The sequence below is a fragment of the Physeter macrocephalus genome, chromosome 9 (assembly GCF_002837175.3).
Source record: "Physeter macrocephalus isolate SW-GA chromosome 9, ASM283717v5, whole genome shotgun sequence".
Taxonomy (NCBI): domain Eukaryota; kingdom Metazoa; phylum Chordata; class Mammalia; order Artiodactyla; family Physeteridae; genus Physeter; species Physeter macrocephalus.
Window position 1 is genome coordinate 98,570,249 of NC_041222.1, and position 12,411 is coordinate 98,582,659.

Genomic DNA, 12,411 nt, shown 5'->3' on the forward strand with positions numbered 1-12,411 from the left:
TACATAGTATATATATTTTACAAATTAAAGTGGGGAGAGGTTTTACTAATCTCATGTAATTGCTAACATTTTTCATTTTTTGAGCATTTTCAATGTGCTGGGTAGGCACTGTGTCATGCTGTTTATATGCATTCTCTCATTTGGTGGTAAACCTGTAACCTATGCTGTTTTACCTACAGTTTCACAGGGATCATTGGCAACTTTTTCTCTTATAAGTTGAGACGGTCTTATCTCATAACCTAAAACATATACTGTTTTTTTTTATAGTGCATTAGACTCAAATTTAAAGTTATAAATGGAAAACCAGTTTGCTGTGTTGCCTTCTTATTCCTTTTCCTTCCTTCTTTGCATTTCCCAGTTTTTTGCCCCTACCACTCTGTTTATTGAATGAATGAGCTCCTTGAAAAATCAAGAAGTTTTGGTGCTGCTTCTTTTTCAGTTGTCTTTTTTTTTTTTTTTTTTTTTTTTTTTGTGGTATGCGGGCCTCCCTCTGCTGCGGCCTCTCCCGTTGCGGAGCACAGGCTCCGGACGCGCAGGCCCAGCGGCCATGCCTCACGGGCCCAGCCGCTCCGCGGCATGTGGGATCCTCCCAGACCGGGGCACGAACCCGGTTCGCCTGCATCGGCAGGCGGACGCGCAACCACTGCGCCACCAGGGAAGCCCCCAGTTGTCTTTTCTGTTGATAACTCTCCACCCAGTCACCTCAAGCTCTGTTTCACATGGGTCTTCACAAGTAGGTACACATGACCATGTGCTTCCTCTTGGACCTCATTTTCTTGCTTCCTGAGTTCTATGATGGGTTGCTTTTTCAAGTTAGAGGAAAAGGGGGGATGGAGGACAAAAGTTAGTTGTTGTTTACCTTTATTGCCTGTAGGATGGCTTGACATAAAGTTCATTCTCAGAAATGGATTCATTACAGAAGTGTATTATGCATGTGCATGTATTGTTGGAGATTGTTGGGTTTGGCTGGGCAAAATTTGATCTTAAAGAGAAAAAGGACATTATAACATTATACGTGTATTTAAGTTGATGAATTTAGTAGGTGGCATTTTGTGTTTGTATGGTGCTTTATAGTGTCTGTGTACATTTTCAAATTTTACTACTTCTCAGGTAATGTTCTACTTTTTAGTGTGCTCTGCTCTTGATCTACTGTATGACTTAGGTTGCTTCACTTAATCTCTTCATGTCCTATTTTTCTTTCCTACCAACTTCAGAGACCTGCCTATGGCTTGTCATGAGCTGCTTTCAGAAAGATTCCATATTTAGGTAGTTCTTCCATTTGAATCCAGATTCATTATTCTGCTTCACTTGAGCAACTATCACTTACTAAATTGCTGAAATGTTCCATTGTTCCTTGTGAATAGCAGTAACTGCTTACATTTTCATCCCTTAGATATTGAGATATTTGCTATTAATTGGGACTCAGACTTATCATGGTAGCTAATTAAATACTTATGGTGTGAATTGATACTTGGCTAATTAATGTGGATTTGCTTATTCTGCCTGGATTTAGAAACCAAATGCCTGGTTAACACACTAGGAGAAAGGACCCTGTTCGAGTAGCAGTTCTTTTATTATTCATAAACTCCAGAATTCCTCAAGAACCAGGCAGGCTGAGTGTTAATTGAAGATCCTGATTGATTTTTGATCGTGCATACGCTTTATACATTTGCATATGGTAGGGTTCTAGGCCGTGCTTGTTGCACTGTTCCGTTGATGATGAGAAGAAGGGTGCCTTCATGAATGATGGTGAACAGAGAACTGCGGAGACATCATCAGGGAGTGCTGTGTGTGGAACAGGAAAAATGAGTGTTAGTGAGCACCGCTTCCGGCCTGTTGTAGGCTGATGGATTTTTTTGCTGTAGAAAACTAGATTAGATACTGAGAGGTTTCAGTATATCCAGTGTTCATAGTTTTGATATATAAACTTCTCAAGTCTTTATTCTGTATTCTGAAAATAGGATGGACAGGGCCAAATTAGGTCCTATTTCCTGTTTATTCGTTTTTTCATTCATTTGTGAAACACTTGTTGAACATCTACTGCATGCCAGGCACTGTGCTCTATACATTCTAGTCAGTGTCATACCAGTATCTAAATCAATAACTTGAAGGTCAGTCTTCATGTTCACAAGTTACTAAGCTATAATCATAAGGCATGAAAAAAACAGCCACTGTTGAGGGAGGGGGGAGTGTTGTTTTAATTTGGAAAAAACCAAAATAACATCAACAAAAATGAGAATATTTCCTAAATGTGACATATTACTTCTGGGTGACTCATTTCTTTCACATTTGATCTGCCCTTTCTCAGATCTGCCTTTTCTCAGATCCTTAGAGGCCAGTGCTGATCTGCATGTCTGCATTACAAGTATTGGAATCTTTTTATTGTTCTGATTTTGGCGCCAGAAAGGATAACGGTTGGTTTGCTTGGCTTTTGTCTAGCCATTAAGCACTATAGCTCTGAAGCAAATTTGGTAGAAGAAAGCTTTTACTCCCCTCACCCTTTAATTTTAGTTTGTATTTGCAAACTTTGTAAGGTGGAACTCTCTTTTGGTTTATGTGAAAAAGGTGATTGTGCTTAAATTACGAGTTACTTTTATTCAGAGTTTGCTTTACGGTCTCCTGGTGGTTGACTCTAAATCAGGGTGTCTCAACAGTGGCACAGTAACATTTGGGCTGGATAATTCTCTGTTTCAGGGGGCCGTCCTGTGCACTGTAGGATCTAGCAGCATCCCTGGCCTCTGCCCACTAGATGGCAAGAAACTCCCCCCGCCCCCCCCCCAAGTTGTGACAACCAAAAGTGTCCACAGATATTGTCAAATGTCTCTTGGGGGGCAAAATCACTCCTAGCTGAGAACCACCACTCCGAATCCTTAAAGCAGACCTACTGACCACAGTTGTTTGTGAGCTAACCACAAGTAAGCTGCTACCGTACTTGACGTGTTTCTCTGAATCCTTAAAAGTTTTTCTTTTATTCCGATGGCTGTTGCTTCAGTTCCCTAATCCTGGGGATCTTACTGTCATCCCAGAGGAGTTGTGCCAGGATGAGCAGAGATGATGGTACATGTGATGTATTCCTGGAATCCAGAAGACTTGTTCTTAATAGACCTGCCCCTTAATGGACTTTAATAGACTTTCTCAGAAAAACTGCATGTGAAATCTAGGCCAACACATATTTGATATGAGGCCTTCAGCTCTAAGTCTTCCAAAGGACAAGCAGGTACTCTTGATTGGATTTGCTCTGTAATTAGACAAAACGTTTGGCTATGTTCTAGGTATCAAATCATGATCATTTTAGTTTTTTTTTTTTCTTTTGCGGTACGCAGGCCTCTCACTGTTGGGGCCTCTCCCGTTGCGGAGCACAGGCTCCGGATGCGCAGGCTCAGCGGCCATGGCTCACGGGCCCAGCCGCTCCGCGGCATGTGGGATCCTCCCGGACCGGGGCACGAACCCATGTCCCCTGCATTGGCAGACAGACTCACAACCACTGCGCCACCAGGGAAGCCCCCATTTTAGTTTTTAATTGTTGTTTCTTGTTTTTATTTATAAATTTATTTATTTTATTTATTTATTTTTGGCTGTGTTGGGTCTTCGTTGTTGCCCACAGACTTTCTCTAGTTGTGGCGAGCGGGGGCTACTCTTCGTCGCGGTGCGCAGCCTTCTCGTTGCGGTGGCTTCTCTTGTTGTGGAGCACGGGCCCTAGGCACGCAGGGTTCAGGAGTTGTGTCACGAGGGCTCAGTAGTTGTGGCTCAAGGGCTCTAGAGCGCAGGCTCAGTAGTTGTGGCGCATGGGCTTAGTTTCTCTGCGGCATGTGGGATCTTCCTGGACCAGGGTTCGAACCCGTAGAGACTGGATCACATGGGAATCTCAGGGTCAGGGGAAGCTGTGGGAGGTGCACTGAAGCAGAGGAGCCCACACACCACACGTCCCAGGTCCGCACACCGCAAAGGCTCAAGACATCCGGCCCCAAAGGCAAAAGACTACTCCTCCTGCTGGAGTCTGCCTTCCCTTCTCCTCACCCCTGCTCTTTGGCACAGAGTCTCAGAGGGTCACTCAAGTCCAGAATGTCTCAACTTGGGCACTACTGACATTTGACGCCAGATAGTTCTCTGCTGTGGAGGACTGGCCTGTGCATTGGAGCATAATTAGCAGCATCCCTACCCACCAGATGCCAGTAGCATCCACCTCCCAGTCATGATAACCCAAACTGTGCCCACAAATTGCCAAGGGTCCCCTCCTTTCTTGGTTAAAACAGTCAAAGAGACAAATAGAATATTTTAGGGTAATTGCACCTGATTAAAATGGGTATAAATCATCATGAAGCATATTTCCTTTGCTTTATGTTCATTACCAACATATTTAACAAAAATTTAAGGAAAAGAAATGATTTAAACCAAAATCACTCCTAGCTGAGAACCACCACTCCGAATCCTTAAAGCAGACCTACTGACCACAGTTGTTTGTGAGCTAACCACAAGTAAGCTGCTACCGTACTTGACGTGTTTCTCTGAATCCTTAAAAGTTTTTCTTTTATTCCGATGGCTGTTGCTTCAGTTCCCTAATCCTGGGGATCTTACTGTCATCCCAGAGGAGTTGTGCCAGGATGAGCAGAGATGATGGTACATGTGATGTATTCCTGGAATCCAGAAGACTTGTTCTTAATAGACCTGCCCCTTAATGGACTTTAATAGACTTTCTCAGAAAAACTGCATGTGAAATCTAGGCCAACACATATTTGATATGAGGCCTTCAGCTCTAAGTCTTCCAAAGGACAAGCAGGTACTCTTGATTGGATTTGCTCTGTAATTAGACAAAACGTTTGGCTATGTTCTAGGTATCAAATCATGATCATTTTAGTTTTTTTTTTTTCTTTTGCGGTACGCAGGCCTCTCACTGTTGGGGCCTCTCCCGTTGCGGAGCACAGGCTCCGGATGCGCAGGCTCAGCGGCCATGGCTCACGGGCCCAGCCGCTCCGCGGCATGTGGGATCCTCCCGGACCGGGGCACGAACCCATGTCCCCTGCATTGGCAGACAGACTCACAACCACTGCGCCACCAGGGAAGCCCCCATTTTAGTTTTTAATTGTTGTTTCTTGTTTTTATTTATAAATTTATTTATTTTATTTATTTATTTTTGGCTGTGTTGGGTCTTCGTTGTTGCCCACAGACTTTCTCTAGTTGTGGCGAGCGGGGGCTACTCTTCGTCGCGGTGCGCAGCCTTCTCGTTGCGGTGGCTTCTCTTGTTGTGGAGCACGGGCCCTAGGCACGCAGGGTTCAGGAGTTGTGTCACGAGGGCTCAGTAGTTGTGGCTCAAGGGCTCTAGAGCGCAGGCTCAGTAGTTGTGGCGCATGGGCTTAGTTTCTCTGCGGCATGTGGGATCTTCCTGGACCAGGGTTCGAACCCGTGTCCCCTGCACTGGCAGGCGGATTCTTAACCACTGCGCCACCTGGGAAGCCCTTGTATCTTGTTTTTAGACTAAGAGGTTTTTTGTAGGGTTGTCAAGGTTGGCTGATAAACAACTTCCATTTTTGCACGCAACATCGTGCTATGACAATTTAGCAGAGAGGTTGCTTACTTACGTTCATACACATGACAAGTGGTAGAACTGGAATCTGAACTCAAGTTTTTTGGTTGAATTCGAAGCCATGCTTTTTCCTCTGTACCAGCGCCTCTCAAAATTTAATGTGTATATTAGGACTCGGGGATCTTGTTAAAATGCAGGTCGGTCCTGACTTGGTAGGTTTAGGGGGGGCTGCATTTCTGCATTCCTAGCAGAGTCCCAGATGATGCCCGTGTTGCTGGTCTTTGGATTATATTTTGAGTACTGGAGCTCTGTACTATGTTCATGGATTGTTAATTGTGCTGTAGGTAATCCTCCTGGTGGTTAACTCACAAAATTGGTAATCTACAATTGAATATTCAAGAATTTGATGTTTCACTGTTTTTTCCCTCATTTTAAGCTATGTGTATTCCCTGGTAGAGCTGAGGGACAGCTGTACTCACCTGAACTGGCAGCGTTGCAGGTCTGTGTTAAATGAATGCTGGGCATATTAGGACAGTAACATGAATGACCCGAGGGTAGCTTGTGGGGCAAGCGTTCGAGCAAACAGCTGCCGTAGTCTGCTGATTCTGGGGTGGACGTTAGTTTACATTTCCACATCTCTGAAATTGGGTGTTTCCTAAGATAGACATTATTTTACCATCACCAGGGTTGGCATTTGTCTTCGGCTACTCTGGCCACCCTCCCACTCCCTGAGGTAGAGCCGGGCAGATACCACGGTGAACACGTGGCCTTCTCCCCCTTCTTTTTTTTTTTTTTTCTTTTGCGGTACGCGGGCCTCTCACTGTTGTGGCCTCTCCCGTTGTGGAGCACAGGCTCTGGACGCGCAGGCTCAGCGGCCATGGCTCACGGGCCCAGCCGCTCCGCGGCATGTGGGATCTTCCCGGACCGGGGCGCGAACCCGTGTCCCCTGCATCGGCAGGTGGACTCTCAACCACTGCGCCACCAGGGAAGCCCTAAATTTTTAAAATCATAATGTAGTTCTACCATTTGGGCAGTAATCTTTGTTTTGTGAAGAAATTACTGCTTTTCATAGTGGGTCACTTTGGATAGAGATTCTTTGAATTGGGAATTTCTTTGGACACAAAAGCTGTTAGTTTTACTGGATCAGGTACACCTTGAAAGAAGAACCTCTTGTAAGTGTAGTCAGTGTTGCAGGTAGGAATTGGAAAAGTGAAGTAAGTAATTAACCTCAACCGGATGGACTGTCCTTTGTTGTTTTATATGAAAAAGAAAGGCCTTAAAATTGGGGGTCAGAAATTACATAGACTCAGGGGAGTTCTGAGTTTAGTTTTAAAGGGGATTCCAGGGCTGAGAATCATAATCTCAGTTCTACTCTGCCACCTTGTGTTCTCTTGGGAAACTTATTTTTAATTTTCCTAGACTGTGTTTATTGCATATGTAAATAATCCTCAACTTTAGCTTGTTTCACAGGAAAATTAATTAGCAAATGAATACAGCTTAAAATGTGAAATCTTTATACATGTGCTGAAATATGAGGCAATTTCTGTTCCTAAAAGGCATATGCTAGATTTTACAAGTGGCAGGTAAGCGGGCGAAATTTTTCAGGATGTCTAGCCGCAGGCTGCTTTGACCTAAAGGCAGTTTTGCTTTTGCATTGAACGATGCAGCATTGACCGTTCAGTGTTTTTCCTTCCTCTTTACAGGTGGTCCGTACTGAGAAGAACAGTTTGAACAATCGATTCCTGCCCTGGAATGAAATCGAGACAGAGGCCATCCTGTCTATTGATGATGACGCTCACCTCCGCCACGATGAAATCATGTTTGGGTTTCGGTGAGGAGCTGATTTTCAGTCATGAAACACTTTTGTTTTCAAGTGACAGGAAGCTAACTCAAAACCTGGATTAGGCCGCCAGATGAATTTCATAGCTGATAGTAATGGAGACATCTTATTGGGCTTAAATATCCCACTTTGAGGGAACAGTACAGGTGAGAGAATGGAGTAGATCAGGGCCGCTCAAAGTGTGTCCTGGACTGGTACGCTGGCCCATGAACAGTTTATTACCTGTCCACAGTGAGGTGAGTACAGAAATTGAGAGTAGACATTTAGAAACTTTAAAATGATTTGATATTTACCGTGACATCCAAGTGTGAACTTTTTCTTGTAATTCATTTTTTGGGTAACGTTTATTGAATATAATTCATACATCATACAGTTCACTCATTTAAGTGTACCATTCAGTGGTTTTTAGTATATTTACAGAGTTGTGCAACCATCATCATAATCTACTTTAGAAATCTTCATTACCACCAAAAGAAATCCTGTACCCATTAGCAGTCATTCCCCATTTTTCTCCAACTCCTCTAAGACCTTGGCAACCATTAATGTACTTTGTTTCTCTATAAATTTGCCTTTTACAGACATTCCATATACATGGTACCATATAATATGTGCTCCTTGGTAACTGGTTTCTTTCACTTAACATAGTGTTTTCAAGGTTCATCCATCTTGTAGCATCTGTCAGTACTTCATCCATTTTGTATGGATGTACACATTTTGTTTATCCATTTATCCATTGATAGACATTTGGGTTGTTTCTACTCCTTGGCTATTGTGAATAATGCTGCTGTGAACATTCATGTACAAGTTTGTGTATGAACATTTCCTTTCTCTTAGATATATACCTTGGAGTGGAATTGCTGGATCATATAGTATCTCTTCGTTTAACATTTTGAGGAACTACACTCCTGTTTTCCAAAGTGGCTGCACCATTTTATATTGTACCAGCAGTGAATAAGGGTTCCATTTTCTCCGCATCCTTGTCAACACTTGTTATTTTCCATTTTTTATTTATAGCCCTCCTACTGGGTGTGAAGTGGTATTTCAATGTAGTTTTGATTTGCATTTCCCTAATGACTCATGATATTGGCTTTCTTTTCATGTGCTTAATAACAATTTATATATCTTCTTTGAAGAAATGTCTATTGAGATCCTTTGCCCATTGTTATTTGGGTTGTCTTTTTATTATTGAGCTGTAGGAGTTCTCTGTATATTCTAGATCCAAGTCCCTTATCAGAGATATGATTTGCAAAGATTTTCTCCTATTCTGTGGGTTGTCATTTCACTTTCTTGATGGTGTCCTTCAAAGCACAAAAGCTTTTCATTTTAGTGAAGTCCAGTTTGTCTATGTTTTCTTTGGTTACTTGTGCTTTTGGTGTCATATGTAAGAAACCATGTGATTCATTTTTATTGTATTTTACAAAAGCATGAATAAGCCAGGGGAACATTACTTGTTTGCCGCAGATAGTTTGAGAAGCACTGGAGTAGATATCCTTGGAGATCTTGTTCAAATTAAGTATAGATCCAGGATGGAGAACTCTTTTTCTCTGTGCTTTTGTTCCATTCACTGAAAGCCTGGCCTGACCCCTGGCTTTCAGGCTTCCTTTGGTTTAAGTGGATAAGTGCAGATGCTCAGATGAAAGGAGCAGCGGCTTTATTGCTGTATTTGTCTTAGGTCCGTCTATAAAGAATTATTTGACACATTTCTGACAAATCAGAACATCTCTTCTTCCTCTCCCTCACCCAGCCTCTCATTTCCTTTGACTTCTTCCTCCTACTATATTATTGAGGCAAGAGTCTGTTGTTAGCAGTGATAAAAATCCCACTGGAGTGTGTTCCTTTGTACCATGACCGTAAGAAGCCAGCTCTCTTTACTTGTTTTTATGAAAGGAAAGAAAGCCATGTGATGGTTCCAGAAATGGGCTTTTGCCATCACAGTTGTCGTTATTGATGGTGGTGGGGAGGGAAGGGAAGGTGGTGTATTTCTGATACAGCATGATGCAGTTTAGAGCATGCTAAAGGACTGAGAGCTGTGAACAGAGTCATGGGATGTTAACAGGAGAATTGCCAATCAGCTCTAGATCCCAAGTATGATTAGATAAAGGGTCCTGCTTTGATGAGTTTGAAGCTTATTAAGATAGCTGGCACTTGCTATCTTCTATGGCTCTTGATTTAGGAAGATTTTTTAAAAAATTAATTAATTAATTTATTTTTGGCTGCGTTGGGTCTTCATTGCTGCACGTGGGCTTTCTCTAGTTGCGGCGAGCAGGGTCTACTCTTCATTGCGGTGCGCGGGCTTCTCATTGCTGTGGCTTCTCTTGTTGCGGAGCATGGGCTCTAGGTGCGCAGGCTTCAGCAGTTGTGGCATGCAGCCTTCAGTAGTTGTGGTGTGTGGGCTCAGTAGTTGTGGCTCGCGGGCTCTAGAGCGCAGGCTCAACAGTTGTGGCACGTGGGCTTAGTTGCCCCGCAGCATGTGGGATCTTCCCGGACCAGGGCTCGAACCCGTGTCCCCCACATTGGCAGGTGGATTCTTAACCACTGCGCCACCAGGGAAGTCCCTAGGAAGATCTTTGATCTTCTCCATTTGTCAACAGATTTCCAAGTGGTGAGAGAATAATAGGAAGCCTTATGACTAATGATATTGAGTATCTTTTCATGTGCTCAGTGACTGTTTGTATATCTTCTTTGGAGAAATGTCTATTCAGATCCTTTGCCTTTTTATTATTGAGCTGTAAGAGTCTCCTAACAGTCATTTGAAATTTGAGGTTTAGCCTCTGGTTACAAGACTGGTGAATTATCTCTGGCTCAACTTCTAAACCTTTTATTGTCCTCTTTTCTCATTTGTTTGGGCATCCTTTGATCTAAAAACTTTGTTTTCGAATTAGAGTTTTCATCTTTTCCAGATTAGATTTTTAAGGAAACTCCATACTGTTCTCCATAGTGGCTGCACCAATTTACATTCCCACCAACAGTGTAGGAAGGTCCCCTTTTCAAAAAGACACGTGCACCCCAATGTTCATTGCAGCGCTATTTACAGTAGCCAAGACATGGAAGCAACCTAAGTGTCCATCAACAGATAAATGGATAAAGAAGATGTGGTACATATATACGATGGAATATTACTCAGCCATAAAAAAGAATGAAATAATGCCATTTGCTGCAACCTTGATGGACCTAGAGATTATCATACTTAGTGAAGTAAGTCAGACAGAGAAAGGCAAATAACGTGATATCACTTATATGTGGAATCTAAAAAAATGATGCAAGTGAATTTACTTACAGAACAGAAATAGACTCACAGACACAGAAAACAAACTTATGGTTACCAAAGGGGAAAGTGGGGGGAGGGATAAATTAGGAATTTGGGATTAACAGATATACACTACTATATATAAAATAGATAACGAGGACCTACTATATAGCACAGGGAACTATATTCAATATCTTGTAATAACCTATAATGGAAAAGAATCTGAAAAATAATATATATATATGTATAACTGAATCACTTGTAAATCGACTGCACTTTGATTTTAAATAAATAAATAAATAGAAATTCTCCCTCTGGCAAAAGATAATATGGATCTTGGCAAACTTCAGCTTATACAGCCAGGAAGGAAACATGTATGTTCTTAAGGGACAGATAGAGAGACCCAAGAGAACTGAAAACACATGTCTATACAAAAGCAGTACATGAATGTTCATAGCAGCATTATTTATAAGGGTCAATGAGTATAAACATGATTCTACTTATATGAGGCATCCAGAGTAGTCAGATTCATAGAGACAGAAAGTAGGTGGTGGCTGCCTGGGGCTGGAGGAAGGCAAGAATGCCGAGTTAGTGTTCAGTGGGTCAGAGTTTCAGGCTGGGAAGGTGAAGAAATTCTGGAGATTGATGATCATACAACAGTGTGAATATACTTAATGCCATTGAACTGTACACTTGAAAATGATTAAAATGGTAAATTTTATGTTACATACATTTTGCCACACACCAAAAAATCAGTTGTCAAAAAAAACTAAAACAAAAGAAGTATAAACAACCCAAATGTCCATCAACTGATGAATGGATAAACAAACCGTGGTATATGCATACAATGGAATATTATTTGGCAACAAAAAGGAATGAAGTTCAGGGGTGAACTTGCTACAGCATGAGTGAACCTTGAAAACAGGCTAAGTAAAATAAGCTAGTCACATAATATATGAGTCCATTTATATGAAATGTCCACAACAAGCAAATCTGTGGAGACAGAAAGTAGATTAGTGGTTGCCATGGGATGGGGAGGGGGAAAATGGGGAGTGACTGCTAATGGTTGTGGAGTTTCTTTTTGGGGTGATGAAAGTGTTCTGAAATGAGGTAGTGGTGATGGTTGCATAGCTCTGTGAATATACTAAAACCCAGTGAGTCGTACACTTTTAAACAAGTGAGTTTTATGGTATGTGATTTATGTCTCAGTAAACTTTATTTTTAAAAAAGGTGATAGTGTAAGCTGTATGAGGAGGGATGGGATTGTGGACTGGAAGGTAGGTTTCTCTTCCTGGATCCAAGTATCTCTGTTATCTTGGCCCAGAATTTTTTTAATTCCACCACTGGATCTGATATTGATCTTTTTCTCTGTATTCCATTGCTCTGCTTTGAGTTTTCTTTTCCAAAGGGAGCTAATCAAAATCTTTTTCCTTTACCATGGTTTGGTACACATTCCTTAATATTTTATTTTGGAGAGGAGGAAAAGGCTTACATAATATCATAGAAACATGGAATTTGGAAAAGAGACTATTGTTTTAGATGGTCAGGAAGCAAAATCTCACCGTATTTTTTAAATACATTTTTTGATTATTAGTTGATTTTACACTTTATTTTCTTACTGCATTTCAGATCATTTGGTTCTTAATGAACCAGAGGGAGAAACATGGAAATATAACCAAGAAGGATGAGACTGTCTCTTTGTGTGATGTAGTCCGTATTACTTTAATGTACTCAGTATCTTTAATATACTGATCTTTATTCAAAACCATTTGCCTAAGTTTTGAAGTTCAGAAAAATCAGTTT

The 12,411-nt window shown here is 41.7% G+C and overlaps 1 protein-coding gene across 1 annotated transcript in view; it reads left to right on the plus strand.

Moving 5' to 3' along the window:
• Positions 1–12,411, plus strand: part of EXTL3 (exostosin like glycosyltransferase 3) — a 105,035-nt gene that overhangs the window by 70,195 nt on the left and 22,429 nt on the right. Inside the window, exon 4 of the mRNA XM_055087344.1 lies at positions 7,225–7,352. Within this exon, the coding sequence (XP_054943319.1) occupies positions 7,225–7,352 (128 nt within the window). The remainder of the gene's footprint in view (positions 1–7,224; positions 7,353–12,411) is intronic.